General features: G+C 36.6%; 1 protein-coding gene across 3 annotated transcripts in view; it reads left to right on the top strand.

Moving 5' to 3' along the window:
- Positions 1-14,094, top strand: part of VAV3 (vav guanine nucleotide exchange factor 3) — a 150,668-nt gene that overhangs the window by 77,077 nt on the left and 59,497 nt on the right. For all 3 annotated transcript variants that reach the window (XM_085068248.1, XM_085068250.1, XM_085068247.1), the window contains exons 16-17: positions 11,080-11,181; positions 12,351-12,451. In XM_085068248.1, the coding sequence (XP_084924374.1) occupies positions 11,080-11,181; positions 12,351-12,451 (203 nt within the window). The remainder of the gene's footprint in view (positions 1-11,079; positions 11,182-12,350; positions 12,452-14,094) is intronic.

Raw genomic sequence — 14,094 nt, 5'->3', positions numbered from 1 at the left:
ACAATTTATGAAAACAGTGGGTAAGCACCTGAAGATGATAAATATACTTTGATACTATGACTTTCGGTTCACAAAAAACAAAGATATCCCAATCCTTATGTTTTTACAGCTTACCTAACAATATGTGAGGTATATTGCTATGAAAATTAGTGCTTCTTAAAATTCAGTGAAATAAATGTTTAGTGACACTACATCATAAAAAGAAAGTACTACATCTTGATATTGGGTTTTTTGTGCAAGGAGTATTTTTTTCAGTGTTAAAACATGGAATGCTGCCTTATATGTTGTCTTGATACTCTGGTTATATGAATAGATGTCCTATCTTCTCCCTGCAAACCTTTTTTCTTAGCAGATATAGGTATTTCTCCAGTAATTTACTAGTTTATTGCTGTATAAGTACTGTATTTTCAAAGTTTTTGACTCTAAAACATAGACTTGTCTTCACTTAAGTGTAAATGGATAATAAAATATTTAAAGCTTATCAATACAATCAACTTGGAAAATTTGGATTTGTAAGACTTGGAATTTTCACCAATAAGACTCAGCCAGTGAATATTAAAGTATATAAAGTATTGTTGCTTTTGATTTACAAATACTGATGTGTGACAGAGCTTTGTTCCTACCAGGTAGTGTTCAAAAATGTTCTACAAGAATAGATTAGCTCAAAGCAGTTCATCTCCCATGCTTTTTTGGGGAATAGCCTGATAAATAAAAAGGAAAGCCGTTATCTTGTTTGAAACAATGCAATATGTTTCAAAAAAGTTAACAAGATAATTTCCTTGATCCCAAAAAAGCCACTCATCATATGATCACATAAGCAAATTTCCTAGAAAATTTTTAGAAGCTGTGTGTTCTTGATCAAAAGCACAATTTACTTGTGATATGGTTAATTTAATTTCATAACATGTCGTCTTGTTGAAGTCTCTTTGATGTGACAAACCAGAATGTTTGAGTATTAGCATATGGTGAATTGATTGATTGATTACTTCAGTAAATAGCATTTTCTAAGATGATTCTGAAATATAACAGCCTAGCTGGAACAGAGAAGATGAATTAGTTGTAAGTAATCAGCATTGCTCCTGAGGAGAGAAGGTAAAAAAGAAGCTGAAAATCATCCTTTGTGAAATGGCATTGCTCACCTCTAGTGAGAGTATCCCTTAGGAATGCCTTTTTTTGGGTAAATTATAAAATCCTTGTAAAGATTCAAAAAGGAATACTTACTTGTATTTTACGTAATTGTAAATTTGTGGCTTTCTCTCTGGCTCTTACTTTGTCATTGCACAAATGCCTTTGTATTAGGTGACAGCATGTTGTGTAATCAGCTGAAATGGTGACAGTTACACAGAGTTGAAATACTTTGAGTGGAAATTAAGTATAGTGCAAATGTAAGGCAGGTTCTGCTGTTTGTAGGGATTGGGATCCTAAGGGTAAGGCTGCTGCATGTCAGAGCAGCAGATGAGGGTGAACATGTCTTGGGACCAGCTATGCATCAAATTCTTCATATGAGGTTTGGCTGAGAGCTTTTAGTCCTGTTTGACAGTAACATACATGGCTGTCTTTTTTTTCTTTTTCCTTGTTTTGGTGTTGTGGGTTGGTTTTTTTTCTGTTTTGTTTTAATTTTGATTTTTTTTTTTTTTTTACTGCCTAGGTAGCATTTGAATATGTGACAAAAGCTATATTTTAATGTGAGTAAAATTTTCCAAAATTTGCTGAGATACTTGGTACCAATTGTCATGGCTAAATTTTAAGGTGCTTAAAATTTTGAAAGGAAGTCACTTTGGCACAAAACAGAAATTGTAACTTAGGATGTCGTCATAAATAAATTCTGTTAGCAACTAATATCTTAGAAATGTTATGTTAGACTTATGTTAGGTCTGAGTTGACTGATGCATTTTCTGCAGTGATGCCAATTATTTATACAATAAGTAAATCTGGAATGAAAATTTTCAGTATACAGAGTTATTAACCTGTGCCATTTTCTTTATAAGCTATACTGCATGAGTACAGCATCAGATTTCACATCACATACACTTGAAAATGATCTTCAGCAGTTCGTGCTCAGGGTGTCCATAATTCTGAGCAGTCCTGTAATGGAGCATTTTAAATTATTATAAGCATAACATGGAGTGCAGAATAACATGAGCTCTGAAATGCAAAGGTCTAACTTGAGGTTGAGAGTGGGGGAGAGTTCAAGGTATGGAGCTTTATCTGAGCTCCCTGTAGTACTTCTTTTAATACTTAAAACAATTGCAATTCACTGCAGACTCTTTATCTGATACTTCATGCATCTGCTTATTTGTTATGCCTCTGGTCTCACAGGTGGGCATACATACATTAACTATTCTCTCAAGCCAAGTTTTAATCAAGTGAAATGGCTATTCAGTTTCAAATATAGTGCACTTTCAAAATGATGCACATTTTTAAAGCACATGCATACAACTGAACTCTGCATAACTTCTTGTGACACAGTTGCATTTCTTGAAGAGACTGAGGTGAGAAAATGATCTTCAAGACCTAACATAAATAGCATTTATGTGAAAAGAAGTCAAACCCAAAAAGAAGTACCATTAAAACTTCCTTGTGGGGAGAACTATCAACCCCAAAGAAAGGGCAGCTGTCTTGCTGTACTGTTATGCAGAACCCATGACTGCTCAACAGCCTGTTCCCAACCCAAGAAATTGCTGCTGTTTCATGTTACGCAGAAAACTATTGTGGGATTGCTGCTGGGGGATTAGAAGGTTCCTCTTCTCTCCAAGATGACAGCCCCACTGAGCTATGGGAGACTGGAGGAACATCTCAGGGCCTAAATGTTACCTGAGAGGTTTATCATCAGTTCTCTAAGAATGACTTGCTCCAATCAATGTTTACAAGGCCTTGGCTTTCTCTGTATTTAACAGCAGTGATTTACTCAAGTATCTGGGTCAGCACCTGCTCTTGCTGATACCTTGTTTTGCAGCCAATTCACTTTGGAAAGAAGCTTTCTTGATTTGTTTGCAAAGGGTTACTTTTGCAATTCTCCTTGTGTGAAATATTTGTTCTTTCTTTTCCTATACATGCTGTGATTGAGCATGGATGTCCTTTTCCTGTGCGTGTATCCAAGGAATATCAAACATATGTCAGGGTTTTTATTTTTCCCCCTCCTGTAACACATTTTCCCTTCCAGTTTAAGAAAAAGGAATTTTATTTTAAAATACTTGAAGTTTGGGAAAGAGAAGTTGAGTTTTTAATTAAGTACTCCAGAGCAGCAATTCTTCAACATTAAATTAATGTCTGTAGTGGGTATAAGCAACACCTTTTCAGTGGCCTAGACCCAGGAAGGGGAGAAATCTGTAGAGGTCTTGATTGCTGACGTCAAGCTGGTATTGGAAAGCTGCCAGGGAAGCAATTAAAAGCAATGGCCCTCAAAATACAAGAAGAAAGAAACAACTGGTGACTAGTGGAGGAAAGTGCTGCACCTTGCCGTTGTTTAAACTATAGTTTCTCACTGGTGGCATTAAATGCAATGGTAAATAGATTTAAAATAAAAGGAAGAGGAGGATTTTCTCTTGTGCTGTATTCTGAAGTCTCCTTTAACTCCTTGCTGGAGGTGAAGCCATAAGATGGTGGATTTCCAGGGCGCTCTGCTGCTGAATAGCTTCTTTGATGTAACAGGGTCCGGGGGGGCTGCACAGGGCGGCTCCCGCCCGGACTGGGTCTCTGGTCCCTATAATCCCACCAGATCTGGTGTGCCCGGCCCCCGAGGTTCCGCGGCATGGTGTGAGTCTCCAAACCACATCAATTCAGCAAGAATATAGTGAGACGAAGAAAAGAACTGGACTCCATCTCTGGTCTGGCAGGGAGGTTTATTTGGGGTAACGGGGAGAGGGGTTGCTGGGGAGGAGTGAGGAAAAGCAGGGACAGGGTAAGGGCTGCCAGCTCAGAGAGAAGACCTCTCTCAGACCCAGGCTCTGGCTTTTAAGGGGAAAGGAAGGGGGTGGGGGCTGGCTCTCTCTGAGCCAGTCCCAGGAGGACGAAGGGAAGATTGGCAGGAGGGTTACACACCAATAGGTGTTCAGGTACAGCAGAGCATATTTTAAAATGAATCAATAGTACACCAAGCGGGGAAACAAAGAGAGCACATGGAATCCTAAAACCCCACATTGCTACACTTCTTGTTGCTTGTTTTATGCTATGAGATTGACACTGACCAGTAGCCAAAGACTCCACGTTCTATTTACTTCTACTCTTTGCATTTTCAGAATGCCAGTTTTCTTCTTTTGTGCATCCTTTTTCAGTAAAAGCCACGTGGTTTGCATTCTATTAAATTCCTATTTAATATTTAAACTTGCTATAAGGATTTAATTAATCTAACAAACATAATATTTCATTTTATCCCTTGTTTATATTTCTGTTAGATTTCTTGGCAGTCATTAAGCTTTCAGTAATATGTCCATGCAAGACAAACTTGAGACAATAGTTCTTGGTCTCCAAGGCTAATACTGAAATAGCTGAAGTGCTAGATATCCAAGGAAAGATGTACTCAGTATAGAAAAATTTATAAAATAAGATTTTTTTCATTTATAAAATATATTTAGAAATATGTCCTTTCTGGAAATGAAGACTTAATTGGATTTTAATATATTTATTTTCCACTTGGGAAAATAGGAGGAAGGAGTTATATAGTGAGCTATCTCTTAACCTTTTATTTATTCTCTTGGGATACATCTGTAGTAATTACATGTGCAGCAGATAAGATTGAGTTTTGTGGCTGAAAGTTCAGTAGTTTTTCTGGTGCATTTTATTTTGGAAGTCCTACCTGTATAGAGGACAGTAAAAGAAAATATATTTGTGCCTACCCTCCTGAAGATGTAATAAATGAATTTATTTGTTTATTCCAACCTATTGTGAAAGGTACTCTGTATAGTTTTTCTTGTAGGAAACAAACATGAATGTAAGAATGCTGATAAACCCCTAAATCGTTGCTATAAGGGAGCCAAATGCCTGTGGAGTGCTACTGCTCTTCAGACATATTCTGATCTTACTGTTTTCTCATCGGAATATGGTTTTAAGTGAGGAAGTTCCAGTAACCAATCTTATCTGGGTTGCTTGATACTAATGATGTACACTTCATTGCATATACACCTTGGCAACACTTCAGACCTACAGTAAAGTTCAGATTTGTAAATCGGGGTATAGAACTTACACGGTTGGATATGTCAAGATTGCCAAGGTTCATTGTTTTTTTTTTTTTAAGTGTTAGTCTTTTGATTGTGAAATATTTTTGTTTTGAGGTTTAAGAATGACTTTTAAGTCTTTGATGTCTTATGCCAGCTGACAGTGTGAGAAAATTGTAGCTTAAGCTGTTTCATTTTTTCATATGCATGCTTATTTTTGGTATTTTGAGGTAGGATAGTCAAGAGAATTTATTCCTTATTCTATGGGCATAGAAATGAGCACCTAGATGTCTTGTCTGACAAGACAATTTTGGGCTATCTGTATCATTACGCTGTGGTCAGCTGTGCCATTAATCTAGACAAAGATGATTACTAGAATGGATTTTGTCTGCAAAAGCTTTTGGGGCATGGTTGATAACATGACACTTCCCGACACCGTTTATAAAGGTGTTGCATTATGTAGGCAGGATGAGATTGGCCTATGATCAATTTACTCTTCTGAGAAGAACAAGTCAGTAGAAAGAAGTGGCACTGCCAATGTGGAGAGGATATTTTTAGAAGGGGAATATTTCATATGCACAAGAAGCACTCCAAAGTCAAATGATAAGAAGGGCAATTGAATAAGATACCTGGGTAACTGTTTTCTACATTAAACTTTCAAAACATAAAAACCAAAGGGTCTGTTCAGAGATGGAGGATTGACTGAAGAAGATGGTCATTCTGCCCCTGGAACAGTGGCTCCCATGGCTCGTGCAGAGACAAAAATTGCATGTCCAAGTGACAGAGACTCGTGAGATAGGCACCTGCAGGTCTCTGGGTTGGTGCTGTAGCAGTGAATTGGTCCCAGTGGGACTAATATTCTGTAAGTAAATTGGAAAGAGAAGGCTTTGCTTAGAAGGCTCAGGGGCAGCCCAAGGACATTGCAGTAGTGACTGGAGTAAATCTGGTTATGGGGTTCCAGCACTATGCAGGAGGGGTGCTTATGGTTGTCCCTTATAAAACCTCTGGTGCTGAATTGAGGAGAGAATTGGAAAAACTGTCCTAATAACAGATTCACATTGACACTTAGTCTCTGCTAGAGTGGAGAAGTTAAAACTGCCTGGGGAAAAAGAAGAAGAGAAAAGGGGAAACTACTTTTGCCTTCCCACATTGCTATTGCTTGTAAAAATAAGAAGAGTTTTACAATAAAATGAGGAACGTGTTCTCTGTCACTATTTACTTCAGATTAAGTATTTCTGGTATGTGAGTGACTTCCTGCTCTGGCCACTTATCAAGATTGTTTGACAGCAGAAATAGAAAATACATTTCTTTTGCTGCTTGGGGCACTCCATAACAGTTGTTGTTGTGGTAGGAAGGACTGAGGAGTCTGAAAGAGGGCTGTTCCACTGTGATGGCAAAGGAACCCAGCTTAAAAAGCAAAATAAATTTTATTAATTGCTTCAATTCATTTGAGTTTTGCTAACGACCATGTCTGGGTTTCTTTTTTTTTTTCTTTTGTCTTCAACAAGAAATCCTTCTTCTAAAGAGGAAAACAGTATTCTCAAAATTAAGATTGACATGATACTTGGGTTTTTTTCTGTCTTGCAATAATATGCTGAAAGGTTGGGAAGTAAAAGACAAAAGAAGACTTAAGAAGGATGAAATGTTCTATTTACTGTGTTGTGAGAGCTCTGCTCCTGTTCTGAGGGTATCAGTGTAAGGCTTCCATGCTGTAACCAAAAAAGCTTTTTTATGACTAGACATGGCTATGAAAAGTTGTATGCTATGCCATGACCATTTCACATTATTGGCTTTTTTTACTGTATTTAAATACTTAAAACATAGTATGTGATATTCAGTTTGAAAGGTTTTGTGGAAAAAAAAATTTCCTATAGTCCTTGTGGCATTTGGACATAGTCAATCACAGATGAGTTGTGCTTAATCTCTAATCGGAAAATTTTACATGTAAATCAAGTTGGGTTATTTTTGATTTGTTGAAACTAAATCTATTGAAAACTAAAATATCAAACCCCTAGATTCATTAAGTTTCAGACTTTACATTAAGAGACTTGCTGCTTGATACATGCTGCTGTAGTGCATCATCTCAGACTTGTCTGATATGATGTGTAATGGGACTACAGAACTGGATTTGCCATAATGCAGCCTTACTGATCAGGTAGCAGAAAGTGCAAGAGTCTTCCTGTCCACATTTAGCACTGCACTATATGTTCTTCTACAAAGCTTTCCCTATTCCTCTTCTATATTTGCAGTACACATTGATTTAATTTTTCTGGGTTTTGTTGTATCACTAATTATCTTTCCATATTGTGCTTCACTTTACAGCACTGTCTCCAGAGTAGCATACAATTTCTAATTATGCATTGCTCTTTTTTACTGCCTTTATCAGAATATTGATGACTGGAAACTGTTTTCTCTTAACTGTGAATGCTCTATTTGGAGCAGTGATTAAATGCTGTGTTGTCTAAAGTCATTGACTGATAAAAATGTATCTAACTGTTGATATTTTTATTAGACTGTTACTTTAGAAAGAGAATTGTGAGTTAATGGATACAATCCTGATCTGTTTGAAATATGATGGACTCTGAAATTTGAGAATATAGTTTGCTGCTATGTAATCTGAAATAAAGCACATTTTCCCATTCCTGTTTGACCTTAATTGGAGAAAATTAGTATTAATGATTAGAAATAGTGAGGAAGAGACAAAACCAAAATTATTCTTACTCACTGAATGCAATGGCATTGTTTATTTTGACTCAACTGCTTGGAAGTACCTTCTAAATCTGAACAAAAAGACTGAGCAGCAGGTTTTTTGTTGATTCCCTCTTCCTGTACAGGACCCTTTGTTTATACACTGAGGCTCCAGTCCCTTCCAGATTAATTTAACCTGTGGATAATATACTTCAGTGGCATCTCCTTTGATCCACTAAACTTTTGTTGTTAGGGATTTTTAGGCTTTTCCTTCTGGGTGATGTTGCCTTGCGGGGGAAAAGGAGGAAAATGACATATTTTCAGTGGTGCGAGAAAGGGCTAGGAAAATTTACAAAGTCTTTTGGGTTTATGAATAGTTGCTCTATGTCCCTAAAAGAGCTACTCAGGTTCATGTCTTTAAAAAGAAGCTATTATAGAAGATTTTGGTTGTATCTTAGCCTTCGTCAACAAGGAAATACATGAAGTTAGAACTTAGTGAGTTGATAGGAAGTGTGAAAGATGTGCAGGTGGTGAAGAAAGGGAATTTATTGAAGTAGTTGTTAGAATCCTAACAATTGCCGGAAGAAAGCTTGATGGGGTTTAAGAAAACCGATGGATTTGCTCTATAATACAGTGTTTTTTGCTATCGTTAAGAACTGATTAGTTCTTGGAATCAAGCTAGTTCCTCTGGTAAATAATAGTGGAAAAGATAAAGCAAAGTTTGCATTGTATTCCCAAATTTGTGTTGTATTATGTGTTCAGTTTTGTATTCCTTTACGGGACAAATGTATCTGAATTTTAGCACACAGTAGAGAGCTGAAATTGACAGTGTTTATCTAGATCAACTCTTTGTTTAGGACGTGATATTGTCCAATTTAGGCCATAGGTGTAACAAAACATCTCAGGTTGAAAAAAACTGGAGGGACTTGTGACAGCTCTTCTGTGAGACATAGCTTCATTCACTGGCATTTTAGCACTATGATTTTTTTCCTCTAGAGAATAACTTTTTCTTTTAAGAACTGTAAAATGAAATGGAAGGACTAGAAAATAATAAGAAACTCAAATATTTCTTTTAATATAAAGAAGAATGAATATGGTGTATCATCTTTGTTCTGTTAATAAGATGTGTATTTTGAATAGTTCATGCAGTTCAATCTTTGTGGAAGATAGCCTGAGAGAAGAATGAAGGAGAATTTTTACATATGGAAGGAAGTTGTGTAGTCACATGCATATGTTAAACTACTGTGTCTGGATGAGGTTGTAATTTCTTTCTTTTGATCCACTTATGCTTATTATTTCTGAAGATTGATCCTGTTCTAATTGAATGAAAGAATTTTTTCTTTGGTTTGTTCTTGAAAAGTGGTCGAGTTGTTAGGTTTAATTTGCTTTCAATCTCATGAGTCTTGCACTTCTGACTTATACTTTGAACATAGGTCTGCAAGATGTCCTGGTCTGAACCAAATGGTCAATAAAAACGAGCTTTTGTTGGGGGTGTAAGCACTGCAACTTGTTCTAAGGATTTTTCAGGATTGCTTGGAGTATATAGCCTAAGACGTTTTGGCAGCCACTGGCAGACATGTTATGAAATACAGGCTGTACCAAGCCAAGAGCCTAAAAATAATAATTCTTTTTCTGTTGATTTAAAATGTTCTTTACTTTTTTGAGATTAGTTTTATCCTGATGCTGTACCTTCCTGCTGTGGATGGGTAGTATGCATGCCTGTTTCAGTTAGCAGTGATTGTGGTATTGACATCTTGCATATTAGAACAGAAAGAGAGACACAAGTGAGGTAGTTAAAACAGTACTGATTGTAAGGTTCTTCTCAGGCATAAAGGCAAAATTCCTTTTGCTTTTTGAGTACAGTTTCATTTTCAGCATGTTCATTTGCAGCAGGTGGATTAAAAGATTGACCTTTCTGATGCTGGGTACTTAAACAGATTCTCTGAATGGTTTTTTTGTAAGCATTTTAATTCAGACCAGGAGAGATTGATGCTTGCATGCTTATCTCTGTTTCATTGCAGTTTGTAGATGGTTTATGTTTTAGCCTGGAAGTTATTTACAATACATAAGAATGAAACTTATAAATATCTCCAACTTTAATGGATGAATATGTAATTTTCTATGTTGGAAAAACTTCTGGTTTTTCCCTTTGCGTACTGTAGATTCTTGCACTCGTGCCCTCAGGATTTTTTTTCCTGTTGTAATTCCTATACATCATGCATTCCAATGTTTTTGATAGAAAAAAACAAACTTACGGATTTTTAAGCATTCTAATGTAAATAATAGTAAAAAATACATTAACCCTTACTATATACATATTTTCTTGTCAGATACAATCTAGATTAAGATTAAATTATGTACCTAACATTTCAGCATTACTGATTTTGACAGTGTTAGGCTAGTTTGGGGATATTACTGAATTAAAAAAAAAGAAATCCATTAAAAATGGCTGTTGTCCTATTGAGTCTTGGAAACGGAACAGATGAAAGAAAAAATTGAATAGATTACTCAGTGAAATTGAAATAAACCTGAAAACAGTCAGTGGTACAACAAATGATGAGTGGGTCATCCTTCAGCTATACACCTGCTTTTAAAAGGGATCAGTAGGGAAGAGAAACAAAATATGTGTACTGTAATGGGCCAGTGCTTTGTACAAAATCTGATCTTTGCAAATAAGTCTCCTGTTGGTATCTTGGCAGTTTGAATAGTGATCTTTCATTTTGTTAAATTTACTGTGTGAAGCTACAGCTGTGGGCATTGTGCAACACATTTAAAAGACACCAGACAAATCCTGGTGAATATTTTCTAATTGTTTTGAAAATACTCAGGTTATCCAGTATATTGCTGCATAGCTATGACCTAACTGTCCTAAATTTCCTGCTAATGTTTTCAAATATGGTACTTCTCAGGCTGTGAACTGCTTTAACTTGTGCATTCACATAATAAAATACTGTGGACAATGATCCTAGTTACTCAAACAAGAATAAAACCCAGATGATTAGTTTTCTATTTATTGTGACAGCTAAGGTAGTTAGAGTATATCTAAGAACTAGGTCTGTATAATACCATATTTAAGATTTTATTTTAACGTAAAGTTCATACTTCTGGTTCTTGTCAGTGAAAAACATTAAAGTGTAAAGAAAACTAGTTTTTTGTAGATTAAGACTTCCTGCTATGAATGTTGCTTTGTGTTCCGGATTTCATTTGTTTAATGCATGTTTTCAAATTTTCTTTTTAGGTCAAACATCCGGCCAGACTATGCAGATACGAGCTTTCATGAGTTCAAAATGCATACCTTCAGTCGGGTGACATCTTGCAAAGTCTGTCAGATGCTTCTGAGGTATTTTAAAGGGTTTTTTGGGTGGTGGTCTGCCCCCTCCCTGTCTCTGCAAGAAGTTATGGCTGCCCCATCCCTCGAAATGTTCAAGGCCAGGCTGGATGGGGCTTTGAGCATCCCAGTTTAGTGGAAGGTGTCCCTGTCCATGGCAGAGGGTCTGGATAATCTTTAAAGTCCCTTCCAAACTAAACCATTCTATGTTGCATATTGCTGATATTCTGAAAAATGTAGCCACAGCATTTTAGCAAGGCATTTGAGTATGGGTAGTGCCTTTGTTAAGCACAGGCATGGAATAAATTAACTTCAGGTATGTTCCTCCCTGACATAGATTTTTTTTTTTTTTTCTTCCTTTAGCAATGCTTTTCCTGAATAGTCAGAGTTACCTGGAATTTCAAATTTATTTTATTTTTTCCATGCAATAAGTTCTAAGTGACTATGAACAATGGTGCAGACTTCTCAACTTGACGTCACAAGGGCTAATTTCTGACTTTGGAGCACTGTAGCTGAGTTATTGTGTCTGTTGCTGCAGGAACTGCTGTTGCTGAGGAACAGCTGTTGTGCATTCAGGAAACAGCCCCCAAGATGCTGCATTGTTTTCCATGGGTGTGCCCAGCTGGGTATCCCCAAGTGCTACCTTGTGGTATAGAGACAATTAGAGAATTAGCAGCTCTGAGTATTAACTGAAGTGTCCATGATATATGTTTTTTAAAAATGAACACACTTAAAGTCAAGAATATTTGCAATGCAGTCTATAAGCTACTTAATGCTTAAATATACATTCAAACGTACAACTCTCTTGAACTGGATCCTATCTGTCATGGTGCCTTGGCAAATTCCCCCTGAGATGAAGTGTATATCTTCAGTAGGATAGATGCATAATGGTACAATTTCAAGCGTACTGTGCCAAAGTAGCTTTGGATTACATTTGAAATGGAGGTTGTTACTCTACTAGGAGTCTAAAAGAACTGTCTGGTTGTGATCTGTAAATAGCTAGTAGTGACAGAAAGCAGATGAGCTGCTTGTTTGTCAGTTGTCACTTTTTCTCAAGCCTTTAAGGACTATCATTATGCAAAACAACAAATGACTTCTAATACCTTCTGCCATGTCTCTTATGTCCTTTATGTGTGGAGTTTGTCACCTCTAATGTATCACTACCTAATTTTATTTTTCAGGGGAACGTTTTATCAAGGCTATTTATGTTCCAAGTGTGGAGCAGGAGCGCACAAAGAATGTTTAGGAAGACTAGACAATTGTGGCAGGGCTAATTTAGGTGGTAAGTCATTTTTATTGTTAGAATACCATTTTTAATTAGGACATAAAACTTGCTAGATATAATTAAGGTTTAATTTACCTCTAATTTGTGTTTATTGTAACATGCATACTTGTGAAACTGCCATTTATAAGCACAATTAGAATTGCATTTAGGATTCATAGGGATTTTTATTGCTACTAAATTGAAATGTTCCAAAGTAGGAGAGAACTGTTACAGGTCAAACCCCATGTCTTTGTCAATGTCGTATACAACAAGGAATTGCTCTTGTTTCAATTGTGGACTGCTCATATGTAACACCTACTGTACAGCACATCATCTATCATCCTTGTGCTTCTCCTTTTATGTCTATGTCAATTTTCATATTTTCCTCTCAGTTCCTAAAGCTGTTTGTGTTGCCTCAGCTTCCTCTTTCATCTCTTTGGTTTCCATGGTTTCTGTCCACTCATAATATTCACAAAAAGGTGATTGATGGCTCTCTACTTCCCACACCTAGGAACCTTTTTTTTTTTTCTCTCTTTAATCGATTGCTCTGTGAGTTTCTTCCCTGGCCATTGTCACTTAGCACTTCCCCTGTTCTGCTCTTTGGGACCTTAAGGAATCTTTTGATTTCAACTACCATTTGGCCTCCCACAAATAACTCCAAAAATTGACATCTTCCCTTTCTGCTCAATATTATACCTGCAAATCTCTTTCTGACATCTTCAGGATCTCCCACTGCTAATGCTAAATGTTAGCCCCCATCACTGGCCACCCCTTGTCTTCCCTGTATCTACTCTATTGGTGGCAGCGAGTTTGTTATACTACTGCCACAGTCATATAATTGTAGTGCCATTTTTGACACTTCTCTCTGTCCAGCTTTTTACCTGTTCTTTCCTTTTTCTAGAGATTATTTTGAATTGCTGTAGTGTTTAAAAAAGAAAAGCTACTGGGAACTCAGGATGATTTCTGGAAAGTGGAGTTGTATATGTTGGGGAAGGTTCCAGTTATGTATCATTCTCACTTCTCTAAAATCTGTGCATTCTTTTTCAGAATTATTTAATAATAATTTGTGAAGTTTTTGATGTCTTGCATACCTCACATAAGCTACTGCAATCTCTTCCCTTGGGTTATTTTGTTTTTGACATTCGTATCTGCAGTCTGTGTAAAATGCTGTTGCAGAGATCATCTCTCTCCCACTTTTGGATTACATGATTACTTGACCCACTGCTATTCATGCAACTGCAGTTTCCAGATTTTGACTCCAGCTTGTCCCTTTCAACAGTGCATAAGCTTGTTTCTGTCTTTGTCCCTGTTTGCATTAGTCCTGAATTCTACTTGGCTTTTGGTGCTCTGTGCTAATTACCTGTCCTATTCTTTAATGAAATCAAAAGGATTGCAGGTACTGACTTATGCTACAGTCAGTAAACTTTTTTTCCTCAGCTACTTTTTTATATTGGAGATCTTCCATGCTGTCCTCCAAGTTTGAACTCTACTTTTAACAGTAATCTTTGTAGATCTGAAAACTATACAAGCAATCTCAGTATTTGTGACAGAGATCCTTTTTCGAACACAGGCTTTTCACAGAAGCTCCTGCAGATATTCTAAAGAAAATAAATATTTAAATTATCTTAAAAGTGAAATGTTTTAAAGCAATTACATTTAAA

Source organism: Lichenostomus cassidix, chromosome 8 (genome assembly GCF_008360975.1).
Source record: "Lichenostomus cassidix isolate B80296 chromosome 8, HeHo_3.0, whole genome shotgun sequence".
NCBI lineage: Eukaryota > Metazoa > Chordata > Aves > Passeriformes > Meliphagidae > Lichenostomus > Lichenostomus cassidix.
Note: the sequence above shows the minus strand (reverse complement) of the source record. Positions and strands in the feature narration are given on the sequence as shown.